This window comes from Ursus americanus, chromosome 21 (genome assembly GCF_024610735.1).
Source record: "Ursus americanus isolate L20-20 chromosome 21, mUrsAme1.1.p, whole genome shotgun sequence".
Lineage (NCBI taxonomy): Eukaryota > Metazoa > Chordata > Mammalia > Carnivora > Ursidae > Ursus > Ursus americanus.
In genome coordinates, this window is record NC_142147.1 from 33,838,099 (window position 1) to 33,852,025 (window position 13,927).

Consider the following 13,927-nt stretch of genomic DNA (forward strand, 5'->3'; position numbering starts at 1 on the left):
GTATGTGTGTGTGAGTACGTGTGTGGGGGTGGGGGTGTATCTGTGTATACACATGCACGTATCTTCCTTCTGAGCTTTCCCCGTGGCTTCTGCTACCCTCCTTATGTAAGAGCATCATCCTGGTAGGGAAGCAGACGAGGCCCCTCGTTGACTTGAGGACTCTAATTCAGCCTCTTTACTCCAGGTGAAGAAGCACCAAGCAGCTCTAGAAACTTGCTCCTCTGAGCTGGCAAGAGGGCGTGGGAGGGAGGTGTTCTCCTCAGAGCTTTCTTGAGGGCCTGAAGAATCCATTAGATCCGTGAAGAAAGTCTCCACTGTTTTTTTTTTTAAATTAGAATGCCGATCCGGTTGCTTTTCACTGAATGGGTTCCACTTAGTGGGGGCAGGAAGAGGGCACATGAGTTTAGGGACGTGACTCTTCCCTCTGATGTCTTGCTGGTCATCCTCCTCACCATACTGACTTGCCCCTCCTGACTGTTCAAAACCCAGCCCACAGGTTTAGAAACCCATGAACAAAACTGCCGTCCCGGAAGCCCTGGCCCCTCCAGGCCCCCACCCGTGAGTGTGGGAACGGACGCAGGGTCCTTTTCTGGCTATTTTTCTCCTCTCCTGACAAGTCCCTGAGCCAACAGCCACCAAGGAGATGTGCCCCTCCACTCTCAGCTGAGCTCTGTCACCTGCTCTGTTGATGTGCTGTGTTGGGGAAATGAAGAAAACAGAAGTGTCCAATAATGCCACTCATTGGAGCAGGCAAGTGTCCTTGCCCAGCACCCCTTAATCAGCTGAGATGCAGGGGCTCAGGCTGAGCCGGTGGATGGAGACGTCCTCGCTCCTGGGGCCTGGGGCCTTTTCCTGCCGTTAAGTAGAATTACCCACCCCCTCCCTCCTGCCTGCATCCCTTTCACACGGGCCTGTAGACACACACCAGCCACTGACTGTCCAGGGCACACACCTCCCTTCCCAGGCCATAAGCCTCACACACACATCCATGATATGTCTCTCACACACACCTCCTCCCACACATAGCCTCCCACACCCCATACCTCTCACATGCTCCCACACCCCATGTCTCTCACACACACCTCCTCCCACACCCCATGTCTCTCTCTCTCTCTCTCTCTCTCTCTCTCACACACACACACACCTCCTCCCATACTCTGCATCTCTAATACATACCCTCCCACACCCCATACCTCTCACACACACCTCCTCCCACACCCCAGATCTCTCATACACACATACCCCTCCTCCCACACCCCATGTCTGTCATACACACACACCTCCTCCCACACTCTACGTCTCTCACACACACCTCCTCCCACGCTCTACGTCTCTCACACATACCCTCCCACACCCCACACCTCTCACACACACCTCCTCCCACACCCCAAATCTCTCTCTCTCTCTCACACACACACACACACACCTCCTCCCCCCACACTCAACATCTCTCACACATACCCTCCCACACACGTCTCTCACACACACCTCCTCCCACACCCCGTGTCTCTCACACACACACACTTCCTCCCACACTCTATGTCTCTCACACATACCCTACCACACCCCACACCTCTCACACACACCTCCTCCCACACCCTGTGTCTCTCACACATGCGCACATATTTCCTCCCACACCCCACGTCTCTCACACACACACCCTCCCACACCCCATGTCTTTCTTACACTCATCTCCTCCCACGCCCTGTGTTTCTCTCTCTCTCTCTCTGTCTCTCTCTCTCTCTCTCACACACACACACACACACACACACACCATTACCTGTCCAGCCAGCCTTTTTCAAGCTTGTCCATCTGTCTCATCTGCTTTTTTGATTCCATGTGCTGTATGAGGGTAGCTTTTTCTACAACCAAAAGAACAAGGTCATCAAATGCTCCTTAAGTATTTTCTGGAACCAAGTAGGTGGCTGGGGTCAGCCTAGAGCAGGAGCGGGCATCTGAGGGGCTCATAATTGGGAACCATCTTCACCCTGGTGCCATGTCTGGTTCTTGGACCCCCTTCTTACTCTCTTGCTCAGGAGAAGGAATAGGCATCTTTCGATTGATGATGTTTGGGGGCCCTCAGAGTTATATTTGTCCAGGGCTACCTTTGCCTCCTCCATACCCCCAGGAAATCCCAAAGCCCTCTTCCCAAACTGATGGCTCCAGATTGGGCATCTCCTGACTTGGCTGTGCTGAGTGGCCTCAGATAATAGCTCACAGAAAGCAGCGGGCCTGGAAACTCTGAGGGGGCTGTAGAAAGAGAAGCTGTGTCTTAAGGGTTGTGGGATCCCCAGCTCAACATACGCAGGCCCCCTCACTGCAGCGCAGGAGGGAAGCCCAGCTGGCCTGTTTGCTGATCATGTCTTTGTGCGTCGGTGCCATGCCAGTGAGTTCGCTACAAGTACCAGAAAACCCTTCTGTATCAGGACATTTGCTGACCTCCATGGGCAGCCATGAAGGGTGTAAGCAAGAGTGTGATGAGGCCAGTTTCTTGAAGTGAAAAATGTGCGCTTTTCAGAAAGAGGAGTTGGCTGGTGTCTCCCCATTGCCTGCCACACCAAGAGTTGAGCAGGGTCCCACTGCCCCTTCTGGGATCCTGACCTCCTCTGCAGCCCGTCCCAGCTTCTCCCTTCTGCTCTCTCTGCAGGACTTTGGGAAGTGCCCACGACTGAGGCTGTTTACTCAGGAGTACATCCTTGCCTTGAACGAGCTCAATGCGGGGATGGAAGTGGTGAAGAAGTTCATTCAGAGGTGGGTTTCCCAGCTGGACCCCCTCCCCACCTTGCCTACCAGCCAGCTCTCCTCTCCACCCTGGAACTACTCACTCCACTGATGCCCGGAGAGAAGCCACTTGTATTCAGAGGCCCTGAGCATCTCATCTTTGGGGGGGGGGGCACCTGGGTCCTCCCGACCACATGTGATCTGAGACACTTAGCTGGCTGTGTGACATTGAACCAATTGCTGTACCTCTCTGGTCCTGTTTACTCCACCACCCACAGGGGTTGTTGCATAATTAAATGAGATGATACATGAGGAAACCCCGAGCACAGCACCTGACACACAGTAGGAACTCAGAAAATGGTACCAGTTCTAAAAAACAGGATTATTTCCATGAGTCCCACAGCTTTGGTGTATGAGTGCTGAGTCAGGAGACAGTGCCCCACTGGCCCCGGGGAGTCCTCACCGGCCACTTGAACAGCCATCCCCCAAACTTGGGCAAGAGGAAACCAGACATTCTGGTTCTTACTCACTTTTGATGTTTTGGAGGAGAGGGGTTACTTTTTCTTTGATTTTTAAATTTTCTTTCTGTGCTTCTGTCTCTTTATCTGAAAGATGAGAATGATAGTACCCACTTCAGCCGGTTCATGTGCTCCTTCAGTGGGCTGATACCCGTGATGAGCGCTAGGAGCTGCGTCCGCGTGCTGCAGATGTTAGCGATCACTGTCACGACTCTTCTCGTTTTTTAAGAAAATCAAAATAGCCTGTTTAAGCTCATTTTGAAGCTTATGTGTTTCCTAAATATACTCACGTAGAACTCACAAAGCATTTCTAAATCCTAATGAAGTAACCGTCCGCTGGAGCCCTGGTGACTTCAGGGTCCCTTTAAAGTACCCAGTGATGGTTTGCAAAATTTTTTTAAGGTCAGGCCTCTCTTATCCTCAGCGGCCACAATGATTTTCCAGAGTGTTACAGGTAGTATTCCCAGGCTCCTAACTGCCCGGGAGTAGCAGTATAGGCCCCATTTTACAGATGAGAAAACTGAGGCACAGAGATAACCATAATAAATACCAATAGCTGGCATTCAGGGAGGACTTAGCAAATGTGTCCCCGACCCTGTGCTGGGCCAGGGTGACCACAATCATTCTTCTTTCGAAGCAGGCCACTTTGAGACTAAACTGTGGTATTTTGAATTATTATTACAGAACCCCCAGACATAAATACGACTGTTCCAGGATATATGACTACTGGATGCTAAGTCTTTCCATGAATTAGAAAACTGGGTCCTTATCATCACCCATGGGGGGCGCACGTCCCCATTTTATAGCTAAGCAAATTGAGAGTGGCAGGTTTAAGTAGTTTGCCAAGACTGCTCAGCTGGACTTGAACCCGGCACCCTGGATCTAGAGCCCCCAGCCTGGAGTGTGGCTCTCTGCTGTCTGTACATGGCAGAGCCAGGACCCACATCCTGGTGCTGCCAAATCCCCGGCCAAAAGCTTGGAGCAGCCCCCTACCCTGACCACACTGCCTGCCCCCCCCCCCCCCACCTCCCTGCATGGGCGCCACTGCTGCAGCGGCCTGCTCACCCTGTCCTCTGCTCTCTTCCAGCATGCACGGCCCCACGGGGCACTGCCCCCACCCCCGGGTCCTGCCCAACCTGGTGGCCGTGTGCCTGGCTGCCATCTACTCCTGCTACGAAGAGTTCATCAACAGGTCAGTCCCTGCTGCCCCCAGGAGGGCCTACGCGGGGGCCCGCTACCACCTCGGGATGGGGACAGTGAAGGGCCGAGTCACCGGCAAGGGCGACTTGTACCTTGACCAGGCTAGGGAGGTGGAGTGGCGTTTGCTGGGGCTGCCTCAAGTGTGTTTGCCAATCTCGTGTGCTCACCGATTCCCGGCCCCGAACCTGGGGATGTTACTGGAAAAGCAAACACTGTGAATCAACACTGGCAACTGCGAAGCTCTTGTGTTGCCTCGGCTTCAGGAGCAAGTGTTTGGTTCGGAAGATTTCTCACCACCTGGCACATGTGACACATTGGGGCTTGTGTGAGAGAGAGTGCGTACACACAGGTGCAGGTGTGCGTGGGGGGGTGTGAGTGCGTGCGTGTGTGTGCACAAGGGCTGGCAGGAGGTTTTCTCCCCTTTCCCCTTGTCTTCGTCAACAGAATTTCATTTTGCCCGTGGTGCACATGGATTTCTTGAGCGCCTGTGTGTGTCAGGCACGGTTTCAGGTGCTGCTGGGGAAGATGAGGTACGATGTGCAGGATCGAGTCAGATGGGGAAAGGCTGAGAAAACAATAAAATGGACCCACATGCTAGAGAGCGACCAGAAAAGGGCATGGTGGGGCCACTGCCTTGGGTCCCTCCAGGGTTTGGGTGCAAGCAGCTTATTAGGGAAGTAACCTGAGGAAGCTCTGGGAGGGGACCCAAAAGGGAGGACAGCCAGTAGAGTCTGATGACCACTGCATGCACCTGCACATTCCCCACTGGGACCTCCCAGGAGACTGTGTGGAACATGTCTGAGTCCTTCCCCTGAGAGATGATGGCACTGGGGTAGTGACTTACCAGCTTCCATTCTTTCCTGACTGAGATTCACTCCTGGGATGCAGAGTGACGTAGTCGCCACTAGTTCGTGTAGAACTTTATATACAGTGACCTCTGGGGTCATTAGAGAGGATATGATGTGCCGGACCAGGTAGCATCTGCTGTAGCTCCCCTGTCCAGTTGTTCAGGTGGTACACTGCACAACTCCCAGGGGACCAAACTGTGTGTAGCTAGAGCTGGGGACATAGCAGGACTACATTTCAGTCCTTTGAGAGGAGACAGTGGAGCATTCTGACACAGAGAAAATCCATACAAATGAAGGTTCTAAAACAAATGCTGTACTTTAAGGTCTTGGGGAAGGGGCCACAAAAGCTTATTAAGGGCAAATTTTCTCATGACAGGACTTGAGAAGGGAGAATTACAATTTTTAACGTCCTTAGCCCTAGGTCCTGATACTCAACGAGGACCTGTCCATTCTTGAATCATTTCCCTGTTCAGAAGGAGGTGATAGTACCCCTGGGGCCAGAACATGAAGATGTCATGCAGGTCATTTGCAAGTGCTTGTTCAGTGCCCTACAGCATGTCATATTAAAAGCAAAAGAAACAAAAAAAGAAGCAACAGAAGGTCAGAGGGTAGCACATGACTTGTGCAGCCATCCCAGATCCCTGTGTACACGGACAGTCACTTGCCCGTGGCCTCCCACGCTGTAGCTCTGGAACCGGTCTGCATACATTTCTAACTCGGGCCGCCCTAGGAAGCAGGGAAACCATTAGGAGTGTCACACATTCTCAGGCTCCCTTTCCTCCCGAGGCCCGTGACTCATCTCGGCCTCCCAGGGCCCACTCGGTGGATGCCTGGCCTGGGGTTGGGAGGGGGCAGGAGCAGCAGCAGGAAACAGCACCTCCCAGAATTTTCCCTCCGTGTCCTCAAAGCCCTGTCCAGGTGCCCTGGAGCAGGTTTTCCTGACTCAGGAGCAGGAAGCAGAAGAACTTTGGAAATCTATCTCCCCACACCCACCCCAGGAGAAGGGCAGAGGTAGAAAGGACCAGAATTAGGAACTATGCACACTGTTGCATAGACAAGGGCCTGGGGATGGCAACAACCAGCTCTCGTCCTTCTCATCCTCTCATCCCTCGTTTAGTGACAGCTCACTGTGTGCTGGGTGCTGAAGGCCCAAGGTGAACCGGCTCAATGGAGCCCTTGCCCCCCCCAGAGTGGACAGTGTAGCAGGAGGTGGGGGTAGGGAGGGAGCAAGCGAGCAGTTACAGTGCGCGTCGGTCAGGGCCATGAGGTGGAAGCCAGAGGCCTAATTAACGTGTTCGGTGTTGGACTCTCAGCCTTGGCTGCCTGTCCACCACCTGGGAAGGGTTTACAAGATCAGAACATCAGCTAAGCGCACATGTACCCTGTGACCCAGCTGCTCATAGGTTTGGGGACATTCATCAGAAGACACGTACAGGAATGTTCCAGCAGCCCCTAACTAAAATCTGCCTCCACGCCGATGTCCTGCACATGTCCAGGAGAATGGATGGACAGTTGGGGTCTGTCCACACAAAGGAACACTATAGAGCAGCAAGAATGGGTAAACGAGAACAATGAGCAAACTGTGAATAAATCTCACAAAGGCAAAACTGGGCAAAAGAAGCCAGACCCAAAAGATACATACAGTGTGATTCTTCTCCTGGAATTTCAAGAATAGGCGAGAGGAGTATGTGGTGGTGGCGGCCGGTAGAGCGGCCCCTTTGGCGTGGGGCATTAGGTGGAAAGCCATGAGAGAAGCCTCCGGGTTCCCAGAAATGTTTCCCATCTTGACCTAGGTCAGTGGTTCTCAGCTGGGAGCGGCTTGAGCCCCACGGGTGTCTGGCAATGCCTGGAGACCTTTTGGGTTGCCATAGCCTGGGCAGGAGGAGGGGTGCCGAAGAGAGAAGAGAGAATGCTGAGAAGCATGCTACCGTGTGCAGGGCAGCCCCCCGCAGAAACCGATCCAGCCCCAGATGTCAGTAGTGCTGAGGTGGCGGCATCCTGGTCGGGCGGCTGGGTGTCACATGAGGGAATGTGTCAAAGTGCACAAAGCTCGGCACCTGAGATTCGTGTACGTGACCGTCAGGGTAAGTTCCGGCCAGGGTGTGCTGGAGCCCTGTTGGCATTTGGAGGCACGTCACTTCCCAGTTCCATGGTCCATGACGGCACCTTGATAGTTGGGTTCAGTCGTGGTGGGCGTATTCTCACCAAGGACCCTGGCAAATGCTGCAGTCAGGTCTCTGTTTTCTGGCAAGTTCTTGTTACATCAGCATAACACTTGTTATATCTTAAAGGAAAAAAGGGGTGCCCAGGCCCCATCCATTGTATTCTGATCTAATTGGGCTGTTGTTTTTTCATTTTAAACTTCCCAGGCAAGGCAGGTGTGTGGCCATAGTTGAGAACTCCTGCTGTGGGGGGAGGTGAGGAAGAGATCCTTCAGGGAGGTGATATTTAAGTGGAGAGCTCCTGTCTCTCAGCAAGGCAAGAGACAGGACGAGGTGATCCGGGCAGAGAAAACAGCATGTGCAAAGGCCCAGAGGTGCAGATGGGGTTGGCATTAGTCACCTTTTCTGTCTGTGGTCCTTAAACACCTGCTTCGGAATCCCCAGGCTGCTGCTTTAAAATGCAGACTGCTGGACACAGCATTTCCTGGATGGGCCCAGGAATTCACATTCTTTGCAGAATGCACATGTGATCTCCTTCGTAAAGGCCACTGCAGGGGAGGAAGGGAGGGAAACAGTGTGACAGCGGAGAGAGGGAAAGGGAAGTGAAGATGAAGCTGGAGAGGACAGCAGCCAGGCCAGGCTGTGGGGGGACCAGCACAGCTGAGCGGCTCAAGCTTCCGCGGCCGGGCTGCTCCTGGGGGAATGAACCACGAGAGACTATGGACTCTGGGAAACAAACTGAGGGCTTCAGAGGAGAGGGGGGTGGGGGAATGGCACAGGCCAGTGATGGGTATTAGGGAGGGCACGTATTGCATGGAGCACTGGGTGTTATACGCAAATAATGAATCACGGAACATTGCATCAAAAACTAAGCATGTACTGTATGGTGACTAACATAATAAATTATTATCAAAAAAATAAAAAGAGAAAAAAATGCAGATTCAGATTCAGCAGATCACGGGTGGGGCCTGAGACGCTGCTTGTCTGACCACCTCCCATTCATGCCAGTGCTGCTCCTTGAGGACCATGCTTTGAGTGGCAGAGCTGGCCCTGTGTTTCAGTTATGGGTGTTCATTCTGAGAGCACTGGGGTTGCCGATAGGTTTTAAGGAGACTACGATGGACTTGATGAGCTGTCTGTTTCCAAACTCCCCCCTGGCTGCTGCTACATGGAGGGTGGACCAGAGGGGGCAAGCGCGACCTTGGGCGGACTGCAACCAGGTGCCCAGGGTGGAGGCCTGGGGAGGGCGAGGCAGGGCCTGCCGCTTCCTGCATAGGGCCTGTCCCAGCTCCCAGCTCAGAGCAGCCCAGCCCCCTTGGAGCCCAGGGTAGTTTCCTGTTAGTTCCTCCAGGAAGTCATCATAAGGGCTGCAGTGCTGGGAGACCTTTCCCGGGCTCAAGTCCATCCCACCCTGGTGGTCAGTCCCTGGAAGATAAAGCCCCACGTCCCCTGGGCCTGTCCACAGTGTTCTCGGTGGTACACGATGTCCTCACGGAAGAACAGATGGCTTGACCCAGGTTAGCATAGCTCGCTGGAAAATCACCCATCTGAGCCAAACAGCCTTGAAAATCCACTCCTAAATCCCAGCAAAGGCAAACAAAGGGAAATGGAGTGTTGAGTATTTGGGTAGCAAATTAGCTCTGAACCTGTGGAGATAGACTGCCCCTCGCCTCCCCCGCACCCCAGACCACACGCAATTTTCCATCCGCCATTGAATTCTCGGACTTTAGTTGATGGGTTTTGTTCTTCCCCAGCAAAGTTTAAAGTGTATTTATTAAACATCTTTGGTGGGCTCAGCTGAGGCCTGGCTTGTGGCACGTGCTGGAGAAATTCGGGCCCTCCAGGTGCATTGCATCCGAGATCTGTGCTCAGCGCGGTCCTCGTGCACAAGGAACGTGTGCATCTCTTTGCAAGCACAGGGCACATGTGTGTGGCACATTTAGGGAGGGCCTGGGCCAGCAGCTGTTTGTGATCGTGCTGTCATGCTCGGAGTCTCTTGGAGCAGTGGACTCAACCTTGACTGCACACACAGGGAGCCCAGAAGTTTACTGCTATCTCCCAACCCAGAGATTCTGATCGAATTGGGCTTCAGGATGTTCAGAAGTGCCCCCAGGGGATACTGGTATCCAGCCAGGAGTGGAAAGCTGTAGTTCAGGGATGGAAGTGTGAAGGTGGCAAGTGGAGGAAATCAGGGAAGACTTCATGGAGGAGGATCTGCACAGGATCATATGGGATCATAGAAGCCGCTGTGGTAGTGAGGAGCCAGGACTTTGTAGTCAGAGACCTGATTTCAAATCCTAGCCCCCTCCACTTACAAGCCGTGTTATCGAGGGTAGGACATTTGACTTCTGAGTGTCTTTCCTCACCGGTAACATGGAGAGGGTCATACCGGCCATTCAGAGAGATCTCAGAATATCTGTGTGGTCTGTGATAGCCCTTAGTGCTGTGCCGCCCAGGAGCACCAAAAAAGGAAGCCCATTTCTGGGGTTGCCTTCACTCTGACGAGCCTCCCACTGAGTGAGGAGGTGCTTTAACCAGCATCAAGGCTCTGACAAGTCCTGTTGTGTAGAGGCCTGGTTTCATTGTGTTTGGCCCAGCATTTCCCACACAGACGCGCCATCAGCGATGCCATGGAGCTCGTTTCTCAGCACCTGTTAACAAGCATCATTCCTCTGGGTGGTTGGAGATGCTGCACCTGAGGGTTCAGCCAAGAGCAAGGGTGGACAGAAAGGACCGCAGACTGCAGGAGGCTAGAATTCTGGGGTTTGAGATCCCTTTGAAGTGGGCTCCCAGCTGGAGAGTGGATGCCGAGCCTTCTTACCTGGCCAGGGATGGCGCAGTGGAGGTGAGGCCTGGGCCCCCCTAGGGGGAAAGAGGTGCAGCTAGACTCCAGGATGCCACCAGAAATAAAGGCACTTAGTAGGTCTCATAGATGGCCCGGGAAGGCCTTGTGGTGAAGGTGACCGACACAGCCTCATGAGTATCACATAGAGATTAACGCTCACTCACCCAGTCGTCAAATGTGTGCCGACCACCTTGTGTGTGCTGGGACTACAGCGTGAGCTTTCGTGACGGACACTTAGGTGTGGATGCCACCTCCACCTCTCCCTGTCTTGATACCCAGAGGAAACCACTCTCCCAGAACGAGCCTCGGTTTCCTCGCTTGTGGGGTGGGATGGGACATCACTCGCTGACGGCACTGCCACGGGGGTTCAGGGAGGCATTTTGCACAGTGGAGCCCGGTGCGCTCGCTGGACTATAGCTCGCAGCTCGTGTGACGGCTCAGGGCCGCATGCAGGCGGCCCGGGCTCACACACGCTCTCCGCCTCTCCCGGCAGCCGCGACAACTCCCCCAGCCTGAAGGAGATCCGGAACGGCTGCCAGCAGCCCTGCGACCGGAAGCCCACCTTACCTCTGCGCCTTCTGCACCCCAGCCCAGACCTGGTGTCTCAGGAAGCCACGCTGGCCGAGGCGCGGCTCAAGTCGGTGGTCGTGGCCTCCAGCGAGATCCACGTGGAGGTGGAGCACACCAGCACTGCCAAGCCGGCGCTCACGGCCAGCGCGGGCAACGACAGCGAGCCCAACCTCATCGACTGCCTCATGGTCAGCCCTGCGTGCAGCACCATGAGCATCGAGCTGGGCCCCCAGGCCGACCGCACCCTCGGCTGCTACGTGGAAATCCTCAAGCTGCTGTGAGTGTCCCCTCTGCGGGCCTGTCACCAGCAGGGCGGGAGGGGGGACTCAGCTGGGCATGCTGAGCGTGCGTGCGCCCGTGTGTAAGTGTGCACCCTTGAGGTGTGCATACATGCGACTGGGCGCACAGGATGCAGATTCAGGGTGTGACGGCCCACGTTTAGGGTGTGTGTGTCTGTGACATGTGCTCAGGGCATGACAGCGTGCGCGTATGTGGGGGTGTTCCTGTGTGCTTACCAGGCACACGTGCAGGCTGTGTGCATAAGCACACGTATATAGGTGTGTCCATGAGGGTGAGAATGTGTATGTGAGTGTCTCCATCCAGGTGCCAGGATGTCCGTGAGCCCGTGGGCACCCAAGTGTGTCTCTGAGTGTGCGAATGTCTTTTTATTTTGCAGGGGGTTGGGGGGGCTCATTCTGAGTTTGTGAGTGCATATATGTGTTCGAGTGGCTTTGGCTATGTGTGGGTATGCAACACGTGTGTGGTTCCCCAAGTGTGTGTGTGCGACAACATAGGAGGGGGATGTGGGATGTATGTGGATTTTTCTGTAGGGGCCTGTATGTGTGTGCCTGTGTGTGTGTGTGTGTACAAGTATGAGTGTGTCTGGGTGCTCGTGCTGCTTCTGTGCGTGAGCAGCTATGAGTGCTCATGTGCGTGTGAGCATTTGTGCACAAAGCACGGAGCGCGTGTGTTTCTCTGTGCGCATGCAGATATGCCCATGAGCCAGCACGTGACTGTTTCTGTGTCGCGTCATCTACACGTGCTATGTGTGTATTTCATGTAAGTCCCAGCGCCCTCGCTCCCAGACTTGCCCAGTGAGCAGGGACCGAGTGTGGCAGGCAGATCAGTCTGCGTGCAGGCCTGGCTGGTGGGAAAAGTTCTGAGGAGACAAGGGACCCAGTCGGCTCTGGTTGGTGCTGCGCTGAGCTAGGTGCCTCGGGCCCGAGCCTGCCCCTCCCCGAGCCTTGGTCGTGTGACTCTAGAATAAAGGGATCTTAATATTTGACCCTCAAGGGTCTTTCTAGTTCTGCCGTTCACGCTTGAACCACCCAGACCCGTCTCGAACTCAGGTGCACCTGGTCCCCGGAGGCCCGGATGAAGGGGCCTCCTTGGTCTGAGACCCCAGCAGATGCCTCCCCTCCCTGCTCCCACAGTCCTGTTCTTCAGACGGGGCTCTGCGCTGCTCTCAGAAGTGAGTCCAGAGCCTGGCATTTCCAGGCACAGTCCGTGGTAGCTGGGGGGCTTTTCAGAGGGATTGTGGGCGGGACGGTGTGGTGCTCTCTCACCAGTGCAAGGTGTCTGTCTAGTGACTGGGCACCAGGGCCCCTTGATCCAGGGGCATGCCTGGCTTCTGGCGCTGGGCAGCGTTGTTGCGTGGCTCTGCGGCCTCTGCTCTGCCTCTCGTGAGCGTGTGGTCGCCCAGAGTGCACTCGTGGGCTGCAGGGTGGAGGGTCTGTCGGCTGCCTGGTGAGCTGCTGACCTGGACTGGAAGGTGCCTAGGGGTATCCCATACGCTGGAAAACCAAGGCCTGTGGTATATACGTGCACACACACTTGCACATAGACACACGCCCATGCACACACACACACACAGCCCCTAGGTGCACACGTCATGCAGTGGCTTCTTGTGGCTTGAGAGTTGGGGTGCAGCACCCCAAACACTTCCTCTGTCCTTGCTTTGGCCCTGAGAGGGGAGGGTGAGGCCTCCCCAGGGTCAGCTCCGGCCTCGCCCCCTGTTCTGGCAGCCGAGGGCACAGCCACAGGGAGTGACCTCCTCACACTCCCTGCGCCGGCCAAAGGGAATTCCAAATTCTGCTCGGAGGGCATTGCTGAGAACACAGGTCAATCTCTTTAAAGCCAGGGGCAGCCCCTGCTTTCTCCCGGGAGTGGCGATCGGCCCTCCAGGGGACAGGTCGGCCATGGCCCGTGTCTCGCCTCTGCCCCCTTACTTCCACCAGCTGTTCTCCACAAACACCTGGAACTCCCAGGCCTTCTGCTGGCTTGGGCCTGACTCAGATTTCTCATTAAGCACTAAGGGTTTGCATTTCATCATGCAGTTGACACACATTTTTTTTCCTTCTTCATAAACATGCTCACGAATGTGGATTCTGTTCTCCCTGGTCTGCTTCCAGACCTCCTGCCTGCCCACATTGCCTAGCTGCCAGGGCATGGGGGGGTCAGGTGCCCGGCCAGGGCTGGCCGCTGGGAGCCAGGAGGCATTCCTGACCGCTGCCCGGGGGTCTCCACAAAGTAGGGTTATACTTGTGGAAGCCTTTTTCACCTTGGGGCTGGGACGAGGCTCAGGACACAAGTCGGACCTGATAAATTCTTCTAACCCTGCTGCCTGCTTGTGTCGCTGGCCCATCTGAGGCCCTCAGACATGGACCCACAAACCCCCGCAGCTCCACATGATGGTACATTGGAAAAAGTACGGATTCAGAGCCAGACTGCTGGGTCCAGGGCCGTGGATGCCAGAAGAGGCTTGTGGCCTTGGGCGAGTTACTGGTCCTCTCTGAGCAATAGCTGCCTCCAGGCGCAAGTGTGAGCTGGACATTCCCTGGGCACCGGCACAGTGTGGATGCCTCGCAGGCACAGACACTGAGCAAGTGGGAGTTACTACACTTTCTGGTTATAATGGTGTTTCCTCTATTTTAAGATACCGCTGGGAGTGAGATGCATCCTCAATTTAACAGCAGCACTTTGAGAGGAGAAAAGCCCAATATGGCATTCAGTGCACACTCAGATCGCAGGAAGCGTGTGTTATCTGAGAACTGAGGACGTGTG

General features: G+C 54.8%; 1 protein-coding gene across 1 annotated transcript in view; it reads left to right on the forward strand.

Annotated features, from left to right (window-relative positions):
- Positions 1-13,927, forward strand: part of CMIP (c-Maf inducing protein) — a 233,148-nt gene that overhangs the window by 195,246 nt on the left and 23,975 nt on the right. The window contains exons 8-10 of the mRNA XM_045796073.2: positions 2,648-2,751; positions 4,327-4,431; positions 10,788-11,141. Of these exons, the coding sequence (XP_045652029.1) occupies positions 2,648-2,751; positions 4,327-4,431; positions 10,788-11,141 (563 nt within the window). The remainder of the gene's footprint in view (positions 1-2,647; positions 2,752-4,326; positions 4,432-10,787; positions 11,142-13,927) is intronic.